Source organism: Thalia democratica, chromosome 8 (assembly GCF_965202585.1).
Source record: "Thalia democratica chromosome 8, ktThaDemo2.hap1.1, whole genome shotgun sequence".
In the NCBI taxonomy this organism is placed as follows: Eukaryota; Metazoa; Chordata; class Thaliacea; order Salpida; family Salpidae; genus Thalia; species Thalia democratica.
The window spans coordinates 24,222,267-24,249,946 of record NC_139172.1 but is presented as its reverse complement, the minus strand read 5'-3'; the positions used below and the strand labels follow the sequence as shown (position 1 = coordinate 24,249,946).

Sequence of the window (27,680 nt, the reverse complement as noted above, 5' to 3'; positions counted from 1 at the left end):
TTAAACTATAAAAAGGTATGTTTCCTGAGAGTTTGAGGTCTCTAGCTCAAAAAGATTAGATAGATTTTTAGTGATTTTTCAAATTTCCTGGAAAACTGATTCTGAAAATTTTGTGGTTCATACATTTGTATTAAAAACTTTTTATAAAGTTTAAAATATATCAGAAATTATATAAAAAAATTTAAATTCTCTAAAAACTGGCTTTTAGTTTATATATGAAGCTTTCACAAAAGAGTCAATGTTATTTTTCCAAAAATATGTTGGACTCCACTATCCACTGTGGCCTTAATTTAAAATAAATCATAAATGGTGCAAGTAAAGTTACACATGATGTAACACTTTCAATTTTGCCCAAAAAACGTTTATTGTTGCAAAGGTTTGAGTTTAAGAATGATGTTTTTTTACCTTAAAAAATATTGAACTTGTATCTATTATATTTTTTTAATTAGCAGTTATTTCTCAAATAACTGTGATATGTTACCCAGATATGGTTATTTAACAACCACATGTTGAAATAATCAGTAATATTTCAAAATGTTTATAAAAAATATTGAAGTACTTTTTAAAATATATTCAAAGCTGTTTTACCTTTATATAATTTGAAAAGCTTACATTGCTTTAAATTTCTCAATTGTTTTATTTTTATATGCATATTTAGACACATAACTCCAATTTTTTTAATTTGAATTTAACTAATACTTAAGTGTACCTTTTTAAATAAGTTTTGTATATACAACTTATTTAAACTTTTGAATGAATGTATACCATATGTCAGGTTATTGTAAGATGAAAGCTTTTTAATAAGATGGAAACTTTACCAAACCAAAATCCTTTAGCCAACCATGGAACTCAAAATGGTTCTCAAAAGCAACCAGTTGTTCCAGAAACTCAAAGTAAACCACTTCCCAACAATGTATCTAAAAACCAAACTGTTACATTTTCTGACCCTGTTCATGAGTCTGCAATGTTAGTTTATTATGAGTGTTAGTAAATAAAGACTTTTAATTGTTATTGTTATCAGTTATACTTGTAGGTAACTTTGTACAAAAATGTTTAAGTTTAATAAATTGAGTACTTGAAGCTTTTTTTCAAATACATATGGTCTGCTTCAAACAGTCCCGCAGACTTTTTCATTTCTTTATTTTGATTTAGACATTCTTTAAAAAAATTAAACTGGTTTCTTATATGACAACTAAAAACTTATGATGTAATTTGATTAAAAAACATTTTATTGACTATGACTTTAGTAAAGTCTTATATTTTTTCAATTTTATGAAATTTTTAATATTTTAGTATGAATTATCTTTGTGAAGTAAAACAAACAAATTTTTAGTATAGTTTGCAGGTTTTGATAAAGGTTAAAATATAGCTACATCAATGTCATTGTCAATAGAATTTTAGTAGTAAAAATGACATCATCAGTTTATTAAAGAATTAACTTATTTTTCAAATGAATAACAAAATTAAAATATAAAGCTGAAAAGTGTGTAAGAATCTTAACCTATAGTTAAAATTTATCTAAGTTATTAAAAAGTACTAAACATTATTCAGTTATTAAAGTAGCTTTTAAATTTTTTTAACTTACCTAACTTCTAAATCTATTCTAAAAATTCATACCACATAGTTTTTAAATGACTTTTCTTTTGTAATAATTAGGCTCCATGAAAGTGCTTAGATTAATCAAAAACGTTTTTGAATATTTAAGTTTAATGTTTTAGTTTTTTATTGTATAATTAAAAAATTATACATACATAAGTACTTGTAAGGTAGTTAAAAGGGTAATACATATTAACATATATTTACATTTACACATTTTATTAATTTTTTTTCAAAATATATAATGCAAATTAAATAGTTTCACAATGTAGGTATAAAATCTAGTTTTATTTGTTTTTAGACCAAAGAAAAAAGGAGCTTTTGTCATCACTGGAGTGAAAGACGATGGAGATGAAAGTGCAGATGATATGGACGTCTCACACGCCTCCTACTCTGACTTGTCATACTCCCGAACTACAGATGCTGATCATGACCAAGAGAGCACTGCTTCAGAAGACACTGCCACAGCCATGTTGCAGTTGGAAAGCTCTGTGACCAATCAAATGCCAGCTAAAACTGTTGCTGCTGAAGTTGTAGCTGCTCCTACAGATAAAATCATTGTAAGTTAAATATCTGTTTGTGCTGTAAATTAGCAAAATAAAAATTGCTTATCATAAAGTCTGAGTTTACAAAATTGTAGTAATTTTAATCATTAGCAGTATAATAAAAATTAAATGTGTTTCAGCTGATAAATCACTCAGCTCTATTTAGAAGCTTGTGGAGTAGTTTCAAAAAATTATTAGAAAAAATAAAGAATTTTGAAAGTTTCATAAGATATTCTGTGGGGGACTATTTTAAAATTTTCTGCCATGGGGCCAATTATGAAAATGAGTTTGGAAAACCATGATTTAAAGCGTAATTAGACTGTCATGTTATATAAGTAGTATGATTGAAAAAGAAAAGTTTAAAAAAGTAAGTTTTGTTTAAGTTTCTTTTTTTCTAAGATTCAAATTAGATGTTTATAAACATTAGTATTATAGTCCATATAAGAGTTGATTATTGTTTACTAAATTTTTTAAACTTAAATATCTGTAATAAATAACATTCTCGTGCTTTCAGTGTTGCCATGGGTCACAATAAGTCAATTTTTTTGGGGTCAAAATGATCAAAAGCTAGTTTTTTAGGTTAAAATGGCTAAATGTCAGTTTTTTTAGGTCAAAATGGCAAAATGTCAGAATTTTTTAGTTCTAATTTACAAAATGGTAAAAAGTTAACAAAAAATTCTTAAAAGTCAAACTAAAATTACAAAATTTTTCTAGAAATTTACTTACTAAATTAAATTCCAAATCCTTCAAATGGTAAAATTAAACTTAAATTTTTTTGTTAACATTATGTTCTTTACAGTTATTAGTATACAGTTTATACTATTTAAATTGTTTTTAGGACATTCACACTATAATTTTTTTATAGTTAAGTTTATATTATTTATTTTTACATTCAATAACTAATTTATACAAAAACTATAAACTTTTAAAACAGTTGTTTTAATAAAGTATGTCTTATAAAAGTTGAAAATTAAAAATTGAAGCAGTGTTTATTATTTAAAAAATAATTATTTTCTAGTCACCTTATTTTTCATTCTGCTACATACTTCATTTATAAACAAAAAAAGTTTCTAAATATTTGACAACATAAATTTTAGTATAATTTATATATATTTTTAATACTGTACCTTGCTAAGGTCTCTACAGAAGTTTTAAACTCATACACCACTATCATTGTTTTAATTTTTTTATTTTACAAAAGCCACCGAAAAGCCAAAACAAAAACTTTTCAAAAGAAAAAAGGAAAAGTTTAAGACCACTTGTGTATTGTGATTAAAACACTCTTTGATACATCTATTTTTTTCGACAGTTTAAGTTTAGTCTTGATACTTTGAAATTTAAAGATTTTTATTCTAAAATTAATAATTATAATATGTTCGAGCCCTATTGAAGTTGTTATTATGTAGATTTTATAATTTCTCAAATGAAAGTATTTTTGTTTTTCTATCAGACATTTTTTAAAGATATATTTCAAATACTATAGGTAGTACTTAGTTTAACTAAGCTATGATAATTTAGAAACAGATGTTTATTGATTGTACCAAACTACTTTTAATAAGTGTATTATATATTTTGAACCTTAAGTAAGGTACGATGATATTTTATTGCGGTTTTTATTATTTTCAAGCAAATTAATTTAGTCTTTTTTTTGTAAGTAAATATTTAGTTAAAAAAGTTATTTTAGTTGTATTTTAGGTTATTGTATAACTATCTTAGTTTCCATAACACGTAAGTTGCTAGATTAAAAACATCTAATGATAATAATCAAAATAAAGAGTTGATGGAACTTTTGAAAGAAGGACAAAGTTTGTTAACATAATAAATTTAAGTTCTAAAAATGTAAAAATACATATTAAGTATTCTAAACGCGGAGTTTTATAAAATATTTTTTTTGAAAATATGTTTTTTACGTACAAGTTATTTCTTAATAAAGAAAGTCAATAGAATTATTTCTTTAAAGATTAAATATTTTAAGTTCGTGTATTTATGTTTTAATTCACCTTCACTAACTTAATATTCAAACAACAAGCTGATGCATTTATTCTAAGCTAATTAGCTCATTGAAAAGTCTTAATTAAAATTAAGATTGTTGACTACTTGTTTAAACTTAGTTTTTACTAGTTGGCATTATATTTTCTACAAGCTCAGATTACTGCTATTGTTGTGTATTACTGTAAGTAACTTGTAAATCTATTTAAAGTTGATTAATACCATCAATTTATACAGTTGATAATTTATATGATTTGTGCATTGTGTATGGTTAAACGTGTGACAACAATGTTAAAGTTAAATATAAGATAAAATAAGTATCACGTTACTTTGAAAGTTGTATTAGTTGAAGGAATGTCAACAGTCAAGTCAGCATTTTCTATTTGTTAGTGTTGCTTAAAAAAAGTATGCTTAAGTCATTTAGTTTCAAATATATATGACTGTTTTGATCAAGAAGTAATTTTCATTATTCAAAATTATTTTAATTGTTAGTTAATACTCATTCAAGTATTTCTAAAATTTAGTTTCACAAGTGTTAACTTTTGTAACAAAAAATATATTTTTTCAATAGTTTTTATTTATTATGTTTACTCATTAAAGTTTATAACTATTAATTAGCTATTACCTTAAATACTATTGAATTAAAACTAAGTCTGATTGCTGTAGTCAAATTTTAGCTCTTAGATCCTATTTTTTTGTGTAAAGCAACTGTTGGTATAATTTAAAACTTTAAAATAGTGATAAAAACTTTTTATTTAAAGCAATTTTTTTATCCAGTAGTAGAAGTAGCTTGTAAATTTAAGGACCAGAATAAACTCAACGTTTAACACAGAAACCAGACGCTTCAGCAACGAACCACCAGAACTCCCAGCAAGCCGCTCAGCCGCTGGAAAGCAGGCAGTCCTTCCAGCAGGTGCCCTCCTCCAACCCTTCCGCCGTCCCGCCCCTGCAACCTTCCAAAACCACCAACGCCTCAAGCTCAGCAGCGCAGCAGCAGCAGGAGAAGCAGCAGCCGGTGGCGAAGGAGAAGAACCTGAGGAATTACAAGTTCGTCAAGAAGGACACCAGCTACAACAGCCTACCCATCAGCAGGAAGAAGGGCAGGTGGGACTGCTTCGAGTACTTGGACTTCCACCTGCCGTCGCTGCCCGGCGTCGCCCACTCTTCCAGCTTTGTGAAAGTTGGTCGAAGTTTTTTTTAATTAGATCTATTTTTTACTTTTGTTGTGTGATATGTTTTTCTAACTTTAATGAATATCAAGGCACTTTTTTTGCTGACTACTTAAAACTAAATTTTGCATAGAGTGCTGGAGTCTTAAACTTACAATAAAACATGTTTCACACTTTTTTGTCAAACACAAATGTATTTGAACTATAGTATATAAATGAACAATTTCAACTTTAAAATTTGAATTAATTAATTTTTAAGCTCATGCAACATTGATGCAAAGTAAAATTAAGTCAATTGATAAAGTTCTTGTTTTGTTTTACAAGGTCGGCCAGAAGAACCAAAACGTCGACGCGCAGAAACCACCGCCAACCAGCAATCAGCCCCAGCAACCGCCTCAGGCTCAGATCGTGGCCAGTTCCAGCTCCTACACCCTCCCCCACTCCGACTCCAGCTCTTCGCTGCAGCAGAGGGATCCCACGCAGTCCGTTCCTTCGCTCCACACCTCCACAGTGCAGCACCAGCAGCACAGCATGCAGCAGAACATTAACCAGATGCAGATGCACAACATTCAGCAGCAGGTTCCCGCCAACATGCAGCAGACCGTGCAGCACTCGGCAAGCTCCTCCTCCGTCAACTTTCCCCCCAACTCCGAGCCGCCCAACAATTTTTATTTCTACAACAGCGGCTACCTGCCGCCCTCCACCAACCCGCTGGCTTTTCAGTACGCCGGCCACCAGCGGATGCCGTTCAGCGCCAGCCATCCCGAGTTAGTGTTTGTGAAAAAGCTGTATTTTTTATAAGTTAAATATTTCGTACTGGCTTAAAATTTATATGCGTTTTTATTCCCAACAAGTTTTGACTTTTTAACAGATGTACTAGCTTAGAACTAATAATTTGAAATAATACTTAAATTAATATTTTAGCGAACTTTACATGACTCTGTACACTTTACTTGCTTATCGATGGATTATATGCGCACAGATACGGCAGCAGTGACAATCCACCGCCCACCCCCTCGACCAACAGCAGCACCACCCCGATGAACAGCTTGCCTTCCAGCAGCTTCGAGTTCTTCGCTCAGGACGGCAGCAAAAATGAAAAGTAAGAGTTTGGATTGTTTAAAAAATGCGTGAAGTTATCTAATTTAAGTATTTTCTGACAAAGGGTTTATAGTGTTTTAATTTTGTTTATGGTATGTAGTAATAACAAATTTATATTTTAAATTTTGTTATTGTATAATATTATAAGTCACATTATTATCTTGATTCTACTCAAATAAGTAAGTTTCTTGGAAAATAGAGTAAATTATTATTTTTGAGTATATGGAAAAAATGTTCCTTTAAGTTCATTTTTAGGAATATGATATATGAATACTTTCAAATTTATTATAAATTTTTGTTCTTTTATAAATGTGCTTTCCATAATTATTATTATCACTTTTTTTTATATATCTTTTCTCTAAACTACTGACTTTCTTTTCTTTCGCTTTCTTTTTACAGGCACATCGGCCAGATAGTGAACGACATTTTCCACCATCAACTTTCGTAAGTTTTTTCTTTCTTACTTTTTTTTATTTAATCCCTTAATTTTACAAACATTCTCTTTCTACATTTCCTTGCTACAAACTTTTCTATATGTTTTGATTTCAACCAATAAGTAGTTTTTGTTTTCTATTGATACTGCCACCTGAATCAAAGTTTACAATATATTAAAAATACAATTTAATTTTTTTGATGAAACTTTTAGGTATGTATTATAACCGTTCTAAAACTTAGTGTTTCGAATGGTTTTCAAAATACAAAGCGTCCTGTCGTTACTTCTATTGAGATGTTTGTAAAGTATTTAAATTTCATTTTATTTGATACCTGTAGTATTTTAATTGCACGTTTTGATGCGTCCTAAATGACTGCTTCTTCAAAATATGTTTTACTGTGAGAATTAAAATTGTCGTAACTTGTGAAATTATTTGTTTAAGAAATTTAACTTCTTTTTAATTTAATTATTGCTCCTATTCGATAGTTATAGCGTTAGTTTATGCTTATATAGAAATACAGTCTTCGATATAATAAACTTCGCTGTTTTATTTTAAACCAATCCTTAAAAAAACAGTCATTACTCATTATTAGACTTTTGCTAGTCTAAATTAGTCTCCGAGTCTCGATGTTTAATATTAATAGCGATGTTACCAGTTGGTTTTTACTAGTGATCTACCGGATCCAAGATCCAGATCCGTCCGGTTCCTAATTTTCAATAAAACAGGTAGCAATTATTCAACGAAAGTTTTTATTTAAAAATTTTTTATTTTACAAAATGAATTTATTTTGAGCCCTGGTTTAGATGTAAAAAGTATGTATTAGTATAAACTATTTCTTAAAACAAATTAAAGTTTTGTTTAACAACTGCTGCCTCTTAAAGCAATAATAACCTAATTTTTTAAATACTTTATTCTACATATATCAGGGTTGCAACTTTACCTGGAAACCTGGAATTAGAAAAGTTTGGAAAAATAACCTGGAAAAACCTAGAATTTTGAACAAAAATCACTTAAAAAACCTGGAATGTTTAAGAACTTTAGCATGTTCAGGAGTAAAATTTCGATTTGACACAAAAAGTTTATCTTATAGATAAAAAAATGTCTTCATCAAAACTTTACTTATTAAAAAACACATTTAAAGTAGCTTTACAGTATCTTTTCAATGTTTATAAGCTATTTAATACGGTTTCTTACCTTAAACTTAATTTTAAACTAAATATAGACCCAAAAATGTATTCTTTTAAAAAACTGGAAGAACTCTGGAAAACATGTAAAATTTTTTGAAAAAACGAGTGGAAACCCTGTATATATATATATATACATATAAGGTATTATAGTTATTATGTTAAACAAGAATGTCAGCCACAAACTCAGTATACTAAGTACACTCATGATAACTCTAGATGTTTTTCAATTTTGTTAAACATTTTAGATAGCTCAACACACTAATGCCTAGTTAAAAATTAAAAAAAAATAATGCTAACTAAGTTTTTTCTAAAAAACTTAAAACATTTAGGATCCTAAAAATTTTAGGATAGTAGATCCAGTAGATTACTAGTTTTTACTCTTCTTGAATTTCAAAGTTAGTTTTAAAATAATGCGATCAAAGTTGAAGAGTTCAATAGGCTCTTTATGGAAGGCGACCACTAAAACGGTTAAAAAATACAAATTAATTAAAAATCTATCTGCTACAGTTTATGAACAGTTGTTTTCAAGCTTTTCCATTCTAATCTTTATAAAGATATTAATAATTTCTAGAAAGGGTTTTTTAAATTTATGACTAGAAATACTTTTTATTCTAAAAAAAACGTTAAACTTATGGTCATGAAATAAAATAATTTGCCTGCTTCAAATTGCTTTTAATTGCAAAGAGCGTTTTTCAAACGATTAAGGTGAAATGCTTATAAAACGGCAAAGATAAACTTTTATTAAATTTTTCAAAATTATAAGAATATCGGTCATACTTTTTGCTCCATACATTAGTATTAAAAACTCCTACTGAATATACCTCAAAAGTTTATTAAATTTTCTGTATGTAATGCATTCTAGTAAGGTCCCATTATAATTTTAAATGAACATAAATTACACATCATTCTAATGTTAACATAGTAAGCTTTTACAAAAATAAAGTTATATACAAAGTGTTAGTCTATAAGGTTTACAAAGATGTATCAATAAGTTATATCGGGTTTATGTTTTATCCTTTAATTCAATACCAACTAGTATGTTAATTTTTTAAAGCAAAAAACTGATTAACCTTAATCATATTAACTCATATATGAGTATTCTAAGTGTGTCACTGTTCTTAGTTGAAAAACGTAGAAGTTAGTCATGGTAAGTCATGTTAAGTTAAAATAAAAACCTTGTATGCTCCGTCATTTATTATTGTCATAAGTAGCTTAAGTACTGTGAAAGTTTTTTTTTTAATCTTAGAGTACTATGAAAAACAGCAAATGTATAAAACAATTAAGGACGATTATTGAAGAAAGTGCCGAACAAATTAGGTACAGTTTAGATTTATTTATAGTTTTAGTTTATTTACTTTAGAAGTTTTTTAATAAAGGATGTTTGTTTTTTGTAACTACCAGGGTTACCACGGTCAGGCTAAGTCACTTTTTTTTTGGATTCAAAATGACCAAAAGTCAGTTTTTAAGGTTAAAATGGCAAAAAGCTAGTTTTTTACGTCAAAATGTCAGAATTTGTCAGTTCTATTATACGAAATTCTTTAATTTTCAAAGCCTTAAAATAGTAAAATTTCAAAAGTTTCCTAGAAACATGTTGGACTAATACCCTATTTGAACAAGTAGTTGTTATATGTAATCTTTTTAGTATTATTGATCTGTGGCAAGGACACTTCCATAGTGAAACCTAGATATATACACAAAAGTCTATTTTGCAAAGTTTTAAAGTCAGACTGTTTTTTGTTTAATTAAGTTTTAAGATCTAACAATTAACTTATTAGATACTCAAAGAAAGTCTGTAGCTAAAAATTACTAGTTTAGATAAAAAAGAAACCTGACAGAAGTTTTTATTTTGGTTCAAAAATGTGTACTGAATAAAAAGTGCGTACCAAAATGTGTACTTGTTAAAATTAACTACTCAAAATACGTATTTATCAAAATATGCGTACTCAGAATGCGTATTTAGATAGAAGTGCGTGCTTCAAACGCGTACATAAGAGAAATTTAAAAGTCAGGCCAAATCGGTCAAAATCGTAATCAGGCTAAATTTTCAAAATTTTACAGGGCAACCCTGAACTACTTACTTTAACTTTTATTAAAATTGTAGCTTTAATATTAGAATAGATTTTACTTTAGTAAATTGGAGAAATGATGTATTAGTATATTTAGAATTTTGTTTTAAGGGTATTTGGTTTTAATAGAAATATTACTTTTAGTTACAAAAATTGTTTTGTGCTTGTAGTTTCTATTTAAAGCATTGTGTTGTGTTTTAATTTCAAGTAAATAGAAAAGTTAACAAACTTTTCTTTATAACAGTTGTGCTTGAATATTTGTAAGATACAATACTCTTTTTTTTATAGTAAGCATTATTAGATTTATTTTGAGAGAATTTAACAAGATTTTTAAGAATTGTTTTTAAAGACTTTGTCAAGTTGAGCTGAAACAGATTTCAAAAAACTATTTTTTTAAATCGATGCAATACTGATTTTAATTAACATTGAATTTTATAACAACAGTTGTAATTATTCGGATTCCTGTGACATTTGATTGGTGGATTAAAAGTTATTCACTGCTCACCATCGATGCTATGCATACTTAATTATTGATAAATGTATTATTATTAATTAGTGCAACGGTTATTGATGTTTCTAATTTAAAAAAACTATTGTTGCTTGTTTTTCAATTTCAAGTCGGTCTTTGGTATTGAAAAACTTGCTTCACGCAGTTTTTTTCAAAAGCTCATTTCAATTTAATATTGCAAAATATTCTTATAAACTATCTTTAATTTCTTGGTTGCGTTAATTAAAAAATAAGTTAAAGCAGTTCTTGTCTAAATTTAAATTTACTTTACTTAAATCATGCAACGTAAAAGACAATGTTATTACTTTTTTAAATTTCAAAGTTTACTTTCAATCATTTACCTAATTTTGCAGGGAGGCCCAGCGTAGCGTGAGAATTGAAAACAGAATTGAACAAGCCATGGTTAGTTCAAATAATAAAGCCGTGTAAAGTAATGCATTTAAACATTTGTTTGTATTTGAAATATTTTCGTTCAACATAGTTTATGTTGTTGGTTCTCTAAAGAGTAACCTTTTTATAAAACTTATGTTAGAGCCCACTGTTTAAGTTTAGTCTATCACTTGTTTTACAGCAGATAATTTTTGTTTGAGAACTTGAGGTTTAAGTATTAGGATAATTATGGTCTTTTGAAGATTGATCTATTAGGCAAATAATTGTTAGACAGGTTGTCATGTGTATAAATTTAAAACTTAAGTAGAGAATAATATAAATATATTAAAAAAAAGATTTGAAAGTATTGTATTAATTTATCACGAAGTTGTTAAATACATTCTATTTTTAATTGAGTGAAAGCAAATATTGGAACATTAAAGTAATTTACAACCATACTTTTCTTTTTGTGGTTTTTCTTCTAACTCGTTTCGCAATGTCCAGGTTCACTAACATTTCGGTTTTCCGTAAGTTAATCGATTTAATTGACAAACGTTGTGTGCACAACTTAATTAAATCCCACTGAAATCTGCATTGTTTGTTTGATCAAAACTTCAAAAGGTCATTTTTGTAGCTAAACATCCTTTACGCTTGTCTGTTTGTTTAAACAGTTTGATTAAAGGCATACCCAATAATCTGCAACTCGTCAAAAAAAAACATTAACACATTGTTTAGTCAAATATTAAAATGTTTTTATGATTTAATGTCCTAACCAAATTTTTTGGTCATGTTTCTTTCTAAGGACCTTTAGGCTAAATTAATATGTTATATATAATTTAAAGTAATGTTTACTTTATACACAGTTGTAAATGCTTTTAAAATGTACAAGTATTTATCTTTATATGAAGATAAAACGAGATTGAAGCCAATATAAGTTTCTCTATAAGATATGTTTTTATAATAATTCAAACATCTCTGCTTTAAAAAAGTATATAACATTAGATTATATGGTATAAGTTTTATAGGAAAGATAAATTAAAAAAAAAGTACAAAAAAATTAATAAAGCTTGTGTTGTGCTCATAATATTCAACAAAACTTTTTTTATGCTAAAAAATATTTTAAACACATATTTGATTAGTTTGAAAATGTTAATTAGGTAAAATGTGTTCCACAATTATAAAAAATATTTTTTCTGGAGTTAAGTTTTACAAGCAGGTTTTAAATAATTAGAGTTTATGAAGTTTTGAAATTCTAATGAAATATTAATTGGGATTTTTTCCACAAATTTTTACTTTTGTTTAATTTTTTCACTTTAAAGTTTACATTCAAAATTCATAGGTATAAAAAACATCAGAAAAGTTTGGTACTATTATAAAAAGCTGAATTATTGAAGTTAAATATTATAAAAACTACAATATAAACATTTGTTGTTAGTTAATATTTAAAAATATTATTTGATATTTTAAAATTTATTAAGACTGTCTGTATGATTAAGTTTGTCAAATTCATATATTTCGTTTCGATGAAGAACTTTATATTAGTATTCCATTCTGGTTTATTTAAAGTTTTTTGCACCTAAAGACTCCAGTATTTTTAAAACCAGAAAAACACTAATACTTTTTATTTGAATTTAATTTTTTTTTGTAAAATATGATTTACACATTAGGTAAAAAACTAGTTTAGAAATGTAGGATAAAAAATAATAAATTTGTATTAATTAAACAAGCAAGAAGTTCACAATTTATTAAGTCCCAAGTCTAAATTAGAAGTATATTTTAAGGAATTAAAAAATACTAAATTGTTGTGAAACACTTTTCGCCAAGGCCGGACTCTCAACTTTCGCGCCAATTCCACGTTACTTTGTTTATTATGCTCGAGACATGTTGTTTTTGTTGTCCTTAAAACTTGTCAGTTTGTTCTTTTTCTTTGCATTAAAAACAACCAAAACAGCGTTGTATCAGATGAATATTTTCCTGAATGATGGTTTCCAAGTCAAATTAAGATGTCAATTCAAGCAGACCTGATTGAAATGCAGACGCGAACCAAACAGTACCAAACGGCAAGCCATAGATTCGTTCCGCTCTACCGCGCACAACTTGCCAGCCTAAATTTGAGAGCGCTCAATGCGCTGTGTGTGTGTATGTAAGCGAATATGACGTTTTGAAATGCTCTGCGTTTCAAACTGCACTGCGTATTTGGTTTTTCTTTTCGCCTTTGATATTACGTGTGCTTGAAGCTGAAATTTTCATTGCTTTTGAAATTTACCTTGAATTTTAAATTTGAAAATGATTTTATATTATTTCTTGGTTTGAATCTTTAATTTTGAGTGCTTTGTTTAATAAGTAAGGTTGAAAAAAAGCAAGGATATCAAACGTAATTTATAACAATAAGTATCCACTGTAGATATAAATAGGTCCATATATAAAAGTTTTTACGGTTCATAAAAACTGTTTGAATAAGGAGCACTCAAAAGCCTTATATTTTCATAACATAAAATAGTTGAAATTATTTTATGCTTTTTTCTCAATACTTTTAAAACTAAGTTTAGAACGGCATTATGTCATGATAATTTCCTTCAACTGTTTTAGAAAATTTCGATTGTTTGTAAGAGAAATAAATTTGCTCTTCAAATGTCATCAAGCTTTAATAAATATTTTATAATAAATATCATAAAATTTATTAAACATTTTATGATACTTTTTTTAATTAAAATGTATTTTTTGATGAAATTTAGCATTAGCTTTAAGGATAGTTACTCACAGCAATAGTAGTTTGCTTAAATTTGTTAAATATTTAGGTTCAATATACATATCATTGTGTTGTTTCAAATAAATAACGGCACACAAGTGCTTTACTAATTTGGATTTAAAAAAGTATTAAAGTTATTGGCAACTGTGATTTTTTTTCCAATTTCTAACTAAATTAATTTTTTGAGTTACTAAAAAAAATAGCTTAACTTAAATTATTCAATAAATTTCCTTTAAGTTATTTTTTGAAAATTAATGTTTAGCTGTATTTACAATTTTACTTTGACTTAAAGAATTGTGAAGCTTAATCAGAGTTATTAGCATTGTTGAGGATTGTAGTACGAAAAATGTACATGTGTAAAAGCAGTTAATCAAAAAAATGTCATCATTTTTCTTCATACAAATTACAAACAATTTAGTCACGACTTTCTCAAGCTGCTATTGCGAAATTCTTTGCTTGAGTATTTTCAAACACGATGTTTTTACTTTAATGTTTGACTGTTTGGCATTGAAATCACTGAATTTGCAATTCTCGTAAAACCGTATATACTGTTAGGGTTAAAAAAACTATTATAGTTGTTTGATTTTATTATTGATGGTGTACTCTTGAGTATATTATATAAATATCTCAAAGTAATTTCGTAATTTTTTCTTCGGCAAACGAAAATAACTAGCATTCAAAAAAATTGCCAAGTACAACGTTTTAACTTACGAACTCAAACAAACGATTTTCAGATGATTATTCAAAAAGTAATCAATTCAGCATTTTCCAGGGCACTGCAAAGCGCCACCTTGATCGATTTTGTGAGAAATAATAAACCAAAATGCATTTTTAGGACTTGTTACCGAGCTTAAAAAAATATTTTCTCTCAAAAAGCCATTTAGTAAAATATGCCTTTTTTTTCACCCCTAATTTTTTTTAAATCCAATTTTTTTTCAGGACCTGGTGAAGCACCACCTGACCGCGTCGGTGAGGTACGAGATGGCGGAGCTGGTGAGCAAGAACAACTACCTGCAGGAGCGGAACTGGAAGCTGCAGATGGAGCTGGAGGTGCTCAAGGGCATGGTGACCCCGGAAACCATGGCGACCGTGTACCCGGTCAAGTACAAGGAGTTCATGGTTTGTGAATGAACAATTTACGTTTCGGTTGCATGGAAGAAATTTTTAAAGAAAGCTTTTTTCGTGCGAGAGTGTTTGCTTTGTAAATATTAGCACATTTTTTGTTACTTCCTCAAAAAACATTATTTTGTAAGTCGCAAGTGACGTAAATGTAAGTGTTTTTTGCAGCAGTTACATGAAAATGAAATATGCTTAATGTTTAGCCAGTTGCGTGTGTAAAATCATCAATTGATTTGTCACATGTTTAGTCTTACACATTGAATTACCAAAAGTATTTTTCTTCTTAAAAAATTAGTTATTCAATAAAATTTATGACTAATCAGCTGCTGAATATTCCACCAATGCGTCGCTGATTTGTTTAAAATTTGTAGCGCTAAAGAGCATAAAATAGTTTTGAATTATTACGAAACCAGGGACAAAATGATGCGATAACATTAAAAAGCAAACATATTGTTAATAAAAAATCTAAAACTTAGATGTATTAACTTAACTTGAAAAATAACTAATTTAAGTAATATAACATAAAACAGTTAGTTTTTAATAATTTATAAAAAAAAAATTCTGATTATGGTTAAAAATGACATCGAACATAAGTAGTGTTTACATAGTGTTTTTATAAACCACTAAATATTAATAATTTTTTTAATAATTACCTATAAAAAACCAAATTTACGTAAATTTTAAAATAAACAACTAAAAGAAACGTACTTTTGTGTAAAAAAATATATAAAAATCAATAGTGATTAAATTTTATGTTAAAACTCAGAAAAAAATAAGAAAACCTAAAAATGTTATAACTTAATCAGTTTCAATAAAAACAATGGTATTTAGTACATTTTGTATATAAAATAAATAACAAAACGTCGTTTAAACGTCATGTATAGATCAATTTTTTGTATGTAAATATCAAAATATTATTAAAAGATGGTTTGATGAGAAGTTTATAGAAAAATTAAGTATAAATAAGATTTCACGTTTTAAGAGACAAGAATACACTTTAAAAACATTTTGAATTCTACTTATAACCCTTTAATGCACAAATGACAGAATATTAAATATATGGTCAAAACAGGTTTACCAAAGGAATTAAATCAAGGTTCGTACAATCAAAAACTTTATTTCAAATTCTCATTGGTTAATAACCCGTTTAGTAATGAATTTTATTAATTCTTTGTACTTTAAATAACATTTTTCATTTGTATTTAAGCTATTTTCATTAAAAACACTCAGAGAAAACAAAATTTTAAATAAAAAATAACACAAAACGCTTACAAAACATCTTGATTCGAGATATTTATCACATATAAACAAAAAATAGTAAAAAAATATTTAAGCAAGTTTTTAATATAAACTTAAAATAGTTTATTTTTGGCGAAAATAAACATAAAAGTATAAATGAAAAAGTTTTAAAATTATTGAAAAACAAAACTCTAAAAATAGTTAAGAGTTAGTTTAATAAAGGAGTAAATTTTATAAGATCCATTTAGTTTATAAATAAAATGAGTGTAAGGGGTAGGCGTAGGATTCAAAAAAGTTTATTAATTATAGGTTAAATATTAAGCTTATACTTAGGCATAACAGTTTAAATTAATATAACTATTACTTTTATTTAGTTTAAGTAAGTCAATTATCTTGTTTGTTTTGTGTATTAACTTGTTGTGTGTATTGCGTATAATTTTTGTTTTGTTGTTTTGTATTTTTTTAAATAGAAAGTATTATACTTGATTAAATGTAATGATTAAATTAATTTAAATATTAATTTAGTTGTTTTGTTATGTTAACAAAATAGGTACATAATTAATTATGTTATCATATTTTTATTGAATTAATATTTATGAATAAATTTCAATGCAAAAACTTTTGAAAATTTGTTAAAATTTTTACATTAGTTAAGGCAAAATGTGCTGCTACATCACAGGCAACATGGACGAGTGGATAAGACAGTGTATTTTTGCTCAGAAACACCTGTGTTAGGGTTCAAAGCCCACCACTTCCATATTTTTATTTATTTATATAATTATGTAAGTAACTACATATAATTATAAAAAATAAATAAAAAGCCAATTATTATTTATCTATTACATTCAAAGAGTATCTTTAAGAAGTACGCATCCGTGTAAGATAAGTATAAGTTTAAGGGCATAGGAGTGTTAAAACACTTTTTTTAGAATGTGATTTTATTTTATATAGTTTTAATGAGCTACAAGGTGCTATTTACAGATTTTAAAATTCAAAACAATCTTTGAGATATAGCCGGTCAAAGTCGGAGGCAACAATAGGTTCTTTATGGGAGGCACAACTAAAACAGTAAATAACTACAAATCACTAAGAATATATCTTCACCTAGGTTTTTTGAGATAACTACCTCAAATTTTTAAGAAATGTTCCTTGCAATGTTTAGAAAAGTCTTTTGCGAAAACGAATAAAAATTTTATAACAAAAAAACAAAAAAAAAATGTTTTTTTTTTTATATATATTTTTTTAATAATTTTAATAATTCCTTGCACCAGTATTTTTAAATATTGCAAGGAACATTTCCTAAAAATTTGTGATGGTAATTTCAAAAATGCTAGGAGATACATCTTTAGTGAATTCTAGTTATTTGCTGTTTTAGTTGTGCCTCCCATATGGAACCTATTGTTGCCTCTGAATTTAACCGGCTATATCTCAAAAGTTATTATGAATTTTTAAAGTCTGTAAAAAGCAACTTGTAGTTTATTAAAAACTATACAAAACAAGATCACATTACGAAAAAAGTGTTTTAACTCCCCTATGCCCCTAAATTTATTTTTACAGGTGGGTTACACTTTTTCTTAATGAATAACTGACCTTTAACTAACCTTTAACTAATATTTATTTCTAAAAAAAGTGTTTTAACTCCCCTATGCCCCAAGTTTGTTCTTACCTTACACAAATGCATACTTCTTAAAGATACTCTTTGAATGTAATAGATAAATATTTAGAAAAATTTAAGCGTACTTTACACGGATGCGTACTTCTTAAAGATACCCTTTAAATATATAACATATATGTTTTAAAAATTTAGTGAGTATCTTACATGGATGTAACCCCCTGGACTCAACTGTAATTTCCTTATGCTTATTAAATGGAAGAATCACAGTTATATAAATAAACAAAAACATGGAAGTGATTGGCTTTTAACCCCCTATAACCTTAAAAAAGTTCTTGTGGCAAATTAGATATCTGTTGTTCAAACTATGTTTTAGATCCAAAACAAAGTTATAAAAACAATCAGAGGCCTAAGTTACCCTGTGAACTTTATTTTATACATTTAAACTGAACTTAATTAAAACTAACTATAACTGTAAATATTATAAGCTAATACTTCAAGAAACAATATAATTTATATCTTAATATATACTTGTTTGCTACTCTTTGAGTCATAAAATCTTCTGTGAGTAACCTTAACCTTCCCGGAGTTTTTTTTAAATCCTTAAATACTTTTAATAAACTATTTAAAAAAAATTCCTGAGGTTTTCTTAAAAATCTCAAACTGCTTTGAGTTTCCCAGAGTTAAAAAAAATTAAAAATTTCGTGAGTTTCCCTGAGATTTTCTATTATTTGAAATTTCTGTGAGCTCATTAGTGTGTGGCAATCCTATATATATTTTATTACATAAAAGCCAATGTGAATTTGATAATTATCTAGTATGATGTTGCACCAATATCTAACTGAAATTATATTGTACTTGATGTATTCTTAACTATAATTTTTGGCTAAAAATTTATATTTATAAGTACATAAATTGATTTATATATCATAAATTAATAAAACTTAAATATATAATTGCTTTTATTAAACAATATAAAGCAATTAAATCTTTTCAATTTTTTTTCATTGATTATGATATTGTAAAACATAATCAATCCAATACTTTAGTTTGTCATAAATAAATTTTATTCTCACTATGTATTTAAACCTTGTTTAAAACAATATATATTTCAGGCTAAACATAGTTAGCATAAAACATTGATTTTTAGCCTAAAATAATGGTTAGAAAGACATTAAATTCAATATAATTTAAGCTTGACATTGATGCAACTTCATCCTAGGTAATTACTGTGAATTTCTAAACCAAAATAATGAACCCCACCACTCATAACCTTATATTAGAAGTAAAAATAAATAATCCTAAGTTAAATTGTTATTAAAAAAAATTTTTCATGCTACAAATGTGTATTTTCATGTTAAATTTTATACAAATTTCTGAAACTAGTAAGGTTTAATGTTTGAGAACAGACTATTGAATTTTAAACTAAGTCTTTTGCTAACTTGTAACAACTTGTGGCTCAAAAATATGATAAATAGCATCAAAATTTACGGTTGGATAGTTTTATTTCTATGAAAATAGATCAGCCAATCAGCGACACATGTGTAGAATATTCAGCCCACTAATCAGTAACCACTTTGAAAATAGTTTTAACTGACTATTGTTTACTTGAGGAGAATTAAGTTACATTTAATATTGTATAATTTAAAGATAAGCAATATAATCTTGCATTTAAATTTTATTTGTTAAAGGAAATGTTTTGTAATACTTTTCATAATATCACTGATACTTAATTTAAAACAAAATGCTGCTTATTGTGGTTGCTTCACAAGGAGTAGTATAAAAAGAAACATTGGTGATTCATATCAGTTTAGTTCTTACTTTATACAAAGTATCTTTGTTTTGGGTGGAATTTGTTTGCTATAAACAAAAATAACTTATCGAATAAGTCAGTACGTAAATATACATTGAGTTAGGTATATGTTTACAAATGAAGTTTTTAAATTTTATTCAAAATGTTTAACTAAATATTGATTAAGTCTCAAAGATGTAGTCGGAAATTTAAGTTGGTTATCTAAAGTTTTTTTTTCACTTATTTGTTAGCATATGGTATTGTGTAAAAAAATTGTTTAACATCTTGAAGAGTTAACTACTAAAAGTTATTGTTTATTTCAAAACTTTAAGCTGTTTTAGTAAACGTTTTCTTCTTCAATCTTATTAATTTTAACTACAGCGTAAACTAAGGCAGTAAGTAAGAATTAAAAAAATACTATTTGGTAAACAATTCACAATTTAACAATTTTGTCGTACTTTTTAGTCTCAATACCAACAAGAAAAGCTGAAGAAGCAGCAGTCTCAGCAACAGCAGTCGGGCCAGCAACAAAATCAGCAGCCGACTCAGACGAGTTCCCACCAGCAAATGCAGCAACCGCCCGTCAACTTTCAGGTTCCTCAGTTGATACACGTTTGAGTAGAGCTTTTATTGTTACCATTTTGATAAGTTATCATTGTTTATATAGTTATTTGCCTTACCTAAAAAAGAAAGCTGCTCCATTTATGGGATGTAAAGAGCTTATTTAAATAGAGTTATGCAAATTAAATATTTTATTTGTGACCGGTTTCGGTGGCAAAAAATTGCGACCTTTTCGATATTTAATTTTTGCTTGAAAAGGTCGCAATTTTTTTGCCACTAAAACCGGTCGCGAATAAAATATTTGATTTGCATAACTCTATTTATATAGTTATCTTGTTTAAAAAATGGTATTAATTGAGGCTTCGTGATTCAGTTTAACGGCAAACAGAATCTCCTTTAAGTTGTTTTGTATAGTAGTAGTAATTTTTTGCTTTACGGTGGTTCAATAAATTAATTTTAAAATTATAATATAGCCTGACTTACTACGCGGTATTAAGTGATTTATTATCAACAGCAACAAAGACAGCCGCAACAACCTTCCAACGTACAAGCGAACCAACAACTGCAAAGTTTGTTTCCATTTTTTTATCTAACATAAAATCTTACAAACAATAACTTTAAATTAAAACAGCAAAAAAAAAAAACTTTGACATAAGAGTCAATAAAATTTTATATGCATTCATATGTTTAGTTTATAACTAAGTTAGTATACACAGGGGTTAATTAATAAATACTCAGTTATTTCGTACAAAACCTAAAAATAAAGTTTATACAAATTTTTAAATTGTTTTACAGCTTATATTAAGTTTAATTCCCAAAGTAAGAAGGCGATGGCGAATATAAACTTTAAGGAAAAGATTTACCAGAAATTTATGCAACATTTTTACCTTCTCTTCTTTGTATAATCCTTAATGGTTTTTTTTTAGTCTTAATAATTCTATGTATTAACGTATAAACACGTGAATTTAAATTTTGTAATTAATAAAACATTACTTCAGCATTATTCTTTAAAATATTAAAATGATTTATCTAACTTATCTGTGGTTGCAACCATATGACACTTTTAATTCTTAATCCTTATAAGTTTATATTTATACTTGCCTTGATTAGAATTTTAAAATTATGTTTTCTACCAAGTTTTAATGCCATTATGGAATGCAGCATTCTGTTTTGTGAATAATTTTTGGTTGCTTAAAGTGTCAACTTTTAACTTTGAAAATTGTTGAAAGTAAACTTTGAAAATACATTTTGTTTTCGTTTGTAATACTCAAGTCACCTTACGTTAGTTATTTATGCAGTATTTTAAATGTTTATAAATAAAGTTCAAATGTTTTTAAACTTTACTTTAGAACATTAAAATTGTAAGAAATTGGTGTATATATAGATTTTGCACATGCCTTATAAAATAAAACAGGTAATATAATTTTTTAATTTAAATTCAAGAATACTTTTTATTGCTACTTTATTGTGAATCAATGTTCATTATAACAAAATATACGTAAGTATTGCTTAAAATACGTATATTGATGAGACAGGTCATTATAAAAACAACTATGTTTTTAGTATGGTTTATATAAAGAAAATACAAATTTACAAAAAGTATAATGAATATATTTTATATAACGAATATTTTTAGACATTTTTTAATTGGTAATTTTCTGAATAATATTTTTTCTTGTAAAATAGAATTTCTCAATAAAATTTTTATAATAAGAAACAACATTTACATAAACTTCCAACCAACTCTTATTCAATTTTCTTTGTTTTCAAGTGAAATAAAGTAAATAATGAATAATGTAAAGCTCAAGTTTATTGCTTGGATTTTAGGTTTCTTGAGTAAACTATCTAAACACAATGAAATAAGTAGACCTTTAAAAGCTGTAGTATGAAATTAAAGTAAGTTTTAATTTGTTGTGTTATAAAGTGGAAGGCAAAATTCAATTATTAATAAAATGTTCAAACTAATGAAAACTGTTTTAACTGTAAGGAATGATTAATACCTTTAAAATTAGTATTAAATAACCTATTTTATATAATATGAAAAATATTATAAAACTAAAAAAAAACACTACTACTACTACTTAAGTAGCTTGTAGTAAATATGGTTAATTAAACAATTAAAATTGCAAACATTTTAAACCAGGTTTGTAATTTTAACTCTGTATTCAAGAAACTTGGCATATTCTACAATGTTACTAAACATCAAGTTTAAAGTAAATTGGTAGTTTTTGAAAACGTTATATTAAAATTGTTTTTAGTCTGTTATTGTTGAAATATCATTATAATTTCTAATTTTTAGCAAAAATAAATTCTGATAAAATTTTAAATGTTAACAAAACCTCAAAACTTTAATCTTATTTTTAAACTGAGCTTAAAATATTTTAACTTTACTATAAACCATTAATTTAAATTTTCAACCAAAATATTGTTAATTTAATTTCTTGTTTGAAGTTTAAAGATTTCGATCTTAGTTTCTTTTCATATTAAATTATGTACCTTATGTGATAAAATATAGAATAAAAACTTAGTTTAAGGTAATGTTTGTTTTTTTTCTATTATTTAAAATTTTTATAAAAATGTAGTTTTTAAGTTATATTTTAAACAAAATAATATAATTTTTTTTATTCTGTTTTAGAGAAGGAACAAATAATAATTATTGCAAATCAAGCTATTAATTATTTGTAAAAAAAAGTTGTAGATTGTAAATCTAAAAAACTCAAAATGTCCATTGTTTCCTAAATGTACGACTATTTGTTCCTCAAATATATTAAGTTTAAATGATGTATAACGGTATAATTTTCTGATATTCATAGAACTAAAGTTTCCAACTTTAATTTGCCGTTCATCTTCGTCTAATTAATAAAATTTTTAACTACCTACTATTTTAAAAGCCAGACTGTTCATAAAAATATTTTTGTAGTTTCCATTAGCAGTTTATGAATTATGGTTAAATAAAAAAAAGAAAGCTGAATTTCTCAAAAAAGAAATATGTAGCGCATTGTTTTTTTATAAATGAAAAAATAGAATTACTTGTTGTTTATTATTGCATTTTTATCTTTTAAAGGTTTATAAGATCAATTGTTCTAAGAAGTATATGCACTTAAGTGTGTATATGCTTTATTATTTGTACGTAAATTCAAACACATATTTGTGTAGATCAGTAGTTTTATACGATATTCTAAATTAAGATTAAGTAAGAGAGTTTCAAAATGGTAAGAATTGTTTATCTAAGTAAAGAACTCAGTTTTGATTAAACCTTTTCTTTATAGAAGTTGTACAAGTATTTAAAAACATACAGTTTATAAATTATACAATAATAAACATATCTAACTGATAAAAATTACTACTGTTTGTTCTACAGTTGGAAACATGTCATTGAGACTAAATTATCATTTATTTTGTTTAATACATGTGTATGCGTGAATACATGTCACACATGTACATCATCACACATGTGTGTGCATCTGCAAAGTTTTTTACACTTTAACCAAACCAATTATTTTGCTACCTACCAAGTTGTAATTAAACATATTTATACAAGTACCAGCCAAACATACAATGTGTTTTTTTTTGTAACAGAACAAGCGCAGGCGATGCAGCAGCAAAACGCCCAGCTCAACGCGAACGCCAGCTCCAACAGTTTGATGATGGTGAGTTTCGTTTAAACTGTTTCATTTTTGATAACAAATCTCATTTGTCAGTGAGGTGTGCGCTAAAAACTGTTTTTAGTAGCAACCTTTTCTTCCCCTGCCATTTTGGCTTTTTTAAAGGTTATCTCTGGTAGTAAATATTTTTGTATGTAAATTGAGTTAATGTGCAATGAAATTTGTTATTGCAACCTAAAACTATTGTAACTGTCTACATACAATCATAAAGTTAACTTAATTTGTTTTAATGGTATGCAGGGTTGCCAAAAAAACCTGGGATCCTTGAAAGGCCTGGAATTTGTGAGTTTTCGTAAAAAAAATTAGAAAGACTTTGAATTTTGAACAACTTTTACATGTAATATGAAATTTTGGTTAGGTACAAAAAATCTAATATAAACATAAAAATTATTTTATATCATTTAAAGTTTTATTTATTATAAAACACAAGTAAAATAACATTACAGTATCTTTTCAGTATTTTTATAATATTGATACAGTTTTTTACCTTTAGCTTCATTCTATTCTACAAATGGACAAAATACTTGAAAAGACCTGTAAGAAAATTATAAAACGTAGACAAAAATTTCAAAAAACTTTTGGCAACTCTGAGTATGTAACTCACTTTTTTATTTCATTAATTGAAGATGTTTAAACCGACTAAGAATAAAAAGCTAATAAATATAAGGCAGCTAAGAAATAGTTAGAACAGTTGTTCTGTCATGTGAAAGGTGAAGTACAATTTAATAAAATCTGCTCCGAAGATGGATATTTCAAACTATTACATTTTTAATATTTTACTACTTGTTTTCCACTTTATCAAAGTTGTGTTTTCATGTTGTCTTACAAAAGAAAGTCTAAAAATATGAACTTCAAACTCTGTTTAAGTTATTTATATTAAGAAAAAATTAAATACAGGTTTATATTAAATGCCAATTGTGCATAAACAAAATATTTTTAAGATGTTTCGAGAAACTCTGGTTGAAATAAGCTGATTATTTCGGTTTGACAACTTAGAAATGCCTTAACAAAAACTATAATACAAAATCAATAAGTTTCAACTTGATAAATATTTTTTTAAAGGGCGGATCTTCGCACAAGCTAAACCTGCAAACGTCGCAGGCTTCAGCCACCAGAGGCCAGCAGACAACTGCCCCTAGCAACATGATGGTTACATCTGTGCCTAGCAATGTGATGCAGCAGCAGCAATACACCCAGCAGCCTAGCAACTACACTACGTCACAATCCCAGATGCACATCAACACCCAGTTCCATCATCAGTACGTCACCAGCCACCAACCAGGAGCTTTTTACTACCAACAGCCGCCCTTCAACAACCAATTCTCCAATCAGCCGCCGCTGATGACCACCGCGGCCAATCAGCAACCGATGTTTACCCAGGCGGGCAACCAGCAGCAGGCTTACTACTCGAATCCTCCAATCACGACCGTGGCTTCTGGTGGCGACGTTATTCAGCCGAATCAAGTCCTCCCTAACAACCCGCAGCAAGCCGGATACCCTGGCAACGGAAGGTTCCAGGCCCCCCAACAACAGCAGCAAATGATGTTTGGAAGTAATGCTTCAATAAACACGATGGCTGCCGGTGGCAACGCGGCCCCCGCGGAAGGCCAGCAAGTCAACAGGAACAATAATAATTTGAACAAAAATTCGTAGCAGCTCTATTGCTGTGATCGAATTTAATTTAGTTTTGTTTTTAGATTTTCTTTTCTCTTTCTACCAAATTCAAAAGTGCATCAACGACGCTGCGTTAAAGAATAAAGGTTTTTGATAAAGATAAATATGATGTTGGCACACTAAAATGCAAAATGAATGTTGAATTGCACTGCTGCTATGATACTTGCCACCACCATTTGCTTTCGCACCTTTTACATTCGTATAAAAAGTATTTTCAAAAAAAAACAGTTTTGCTCCCTCAGAGTCAAACGGAACTCTGCTTTGTATGTCTCGAGAGTTTCTTTCTCGGGAGAGAAATGAGGTAAAGAGCCTGGATTCGCTACTTGTGATAGCGTTGCATTAATGGTAATTACAATTTCAATCTTAAAGTGATTTTTATTATTGAAAAATTATTTCTGAAAATATTCGTATTTCTTTCGTCTTTTAACTTTGTTACCATTTCAACTTGATCTTTTCGCGGTAGCCACGTTTTAGTAGCAATATCTTTTTTCATCCGAGCTAGTACCTAACTACTTACTATGGCTTATTTCTACGTTTTAGCATTGAAAAATTGTTAAGTGCATATTTGTTGTTTGAAGTTGCCTCAACAGTGACAATTTTCCATCAAAAGCGACAATTTTCCATCCCACTTTAGTTGCGATAGCACCTCTACAACCAACCTCTTTCTCGATCAGCTTTTGTCCCGGAATTTCAAAATGACATATTTTTTTCTATCCTCTGTGACGTAGGCTATTATGTATTTACAAAAATGAATTGATAAGTATATGTGGGGTTTATAATTAAAATTTCGATAAAAACTTTTTTTTTTGCATTCCTGATATTAGAAATGTGTCCTTTCATTAGAAGTACCTTTTTTTCGGAGAATTTCGTTTCATTTCTTTTTAACTAACAATCTGACTCATCGATAACCTTTATGTTTTCGTTAATCTGTTGATGATTGCATGTAAGTATTAATTATCTTTTTATGATGTACATTTAAACTGCTGGTTATTGCATAAACTTACATGTAATCTTTTCGAAACTGCAGCTAAACTTGCAGCTAAAATTTAGCACTATTATTATTTTTGTAAAACTTTTTTTTAAACTTTGAGTTTAAAATGATGTAGTAATTTTTTCTAATTTATGTTCAAAATTATATTAAAATATTGAACTTAACTATAGATTTTGATTTTTTTTATTTGTAAGAAAAATCGAAAATTTTTCATATGACACATATAAATTTTTTTTTTAGTAAAAAATATGTATGTTTATCTTTTATACATTGTCTCAGGTTTTTGATGCTTCAAATTTTTAAACTATCAGTAGTTTTATCTTCTTAACTTTTCGTGATGCTAATAGCATGTGTTATGATTACGCTGCTATAATAAAGCCTTAAGTATTTATAAATAATTAATATCAAATTAAAGTTTTCTAGAAATTCTGCTCGAAATTAAACTAGTTCAATTAGTTAATGTTACTGTTAAAGAAATACTAGCTATGAAATTTTATTGTTAATTTAAGAGTACTTAAATGTTCTGTTTTTGTAATTGTTAATAAGATGCTAAAGTTTAATGTAAATCTTTTAAAAGTAATAAAACCCTTGAAATAACTTTATATGTTATCTTCAACTATATATTTTTTACTAAACCGCTTCATTAAAGATGTTGAAGCAAATATTAAAAAAAAAGTCTTAGGGTAATTGCACACCCGAGTCCAGTCGGATCGAGTTAGTTTAAAATGCAATAGTATTTTTTTGTTAATTAGTATTAAAAATATTACAAAAACAGTCACACTAAATTCGTTACAAAAAATTCCCGCAAAAGATGCAAGTAAACTATTGAACATAGACAAATCCATATCAATATTACTCTCACAAGTTGTAATTAGTTTATGTTGTAAGTTCACAAATACTTGTAAAAATTTTCTTGTTGCTACAGAAGTAACAAAAGATTCAAATTGAAATTCCCACAGGTTAGTTTTATTGGTATATGTTTTCGCAATTGGATCAATACAAGCTTGTTGATTGATGCATAGTAATTTTAATTTCTTCTTTTCACAAAATACTAATATTTTTTTTTACTGTAGTGGTATAAACTGAAACCCATTTTTAAACTTAAGTAAATAAACTTTGTTACTGTATTAAATTTATTTGATACTTTTATACTTGTTAATTTTTCTAATGTTCTACATGAAACGGTTGGAAAACTTTACTAGTTGTCGGGTCAGATGTTCCACACCTTTTGTTCATAACTGGCCTGATTTGTTCAACATAGATTGTTCTCTTTTTTTTTTAATTGTCTTCGCACTACATTAAAACAAGACAATC

At 27.3% G+C, this 27,680-nt stretch overlaps 1 protein-coding gene across 2 annotated transcripts; it reads left to right on the top strand.

The window, feature by feature from the left end:
* The first annotated feature begins 786 nt into the window (after window positions 1–786).
* Window positions 787–26,644, top strand: LOC145842107 (uncharacterized). Of its 2 annotated transcripts, XM_082949492.1 has the most exons (12): window positions 787–966; window positions 1,898–2,156; window positions 4,963–5,310; window positions 5,624–6,066; window positions 6,282–6,401; window positions 6,800–6,844; window positions 10,949–10,997; window positions 14,653–14,832; window positions 19,941–20,069; window positions 20,551–20,605; window positions 23,616–23,686; window positions 24,764–26,644. In XM_082949492.1, the coding sequence occupies exons 1-12, from the start codon at window positions 806–808 to the stop codon at window positions 25,352–25,354; spliced, it is 2,451 nt and encodes an 816-aa protein (XP_082805618.1). In that variant the 5' UTR covers window positions 787–805; the 3' UTR covers window positions 25,355–26,644. The 2 variants fall into 2 exon arrangements, with proteins under 2 accessions (XP_082805618.1, XP_082805619.1); XM_082949493.1 differs by lacking the exon at window positions 6,800–6,844.
* The last annotated feature ends 1,036 nt before the right edge of the window (window positions 26,645–27,680 follow it).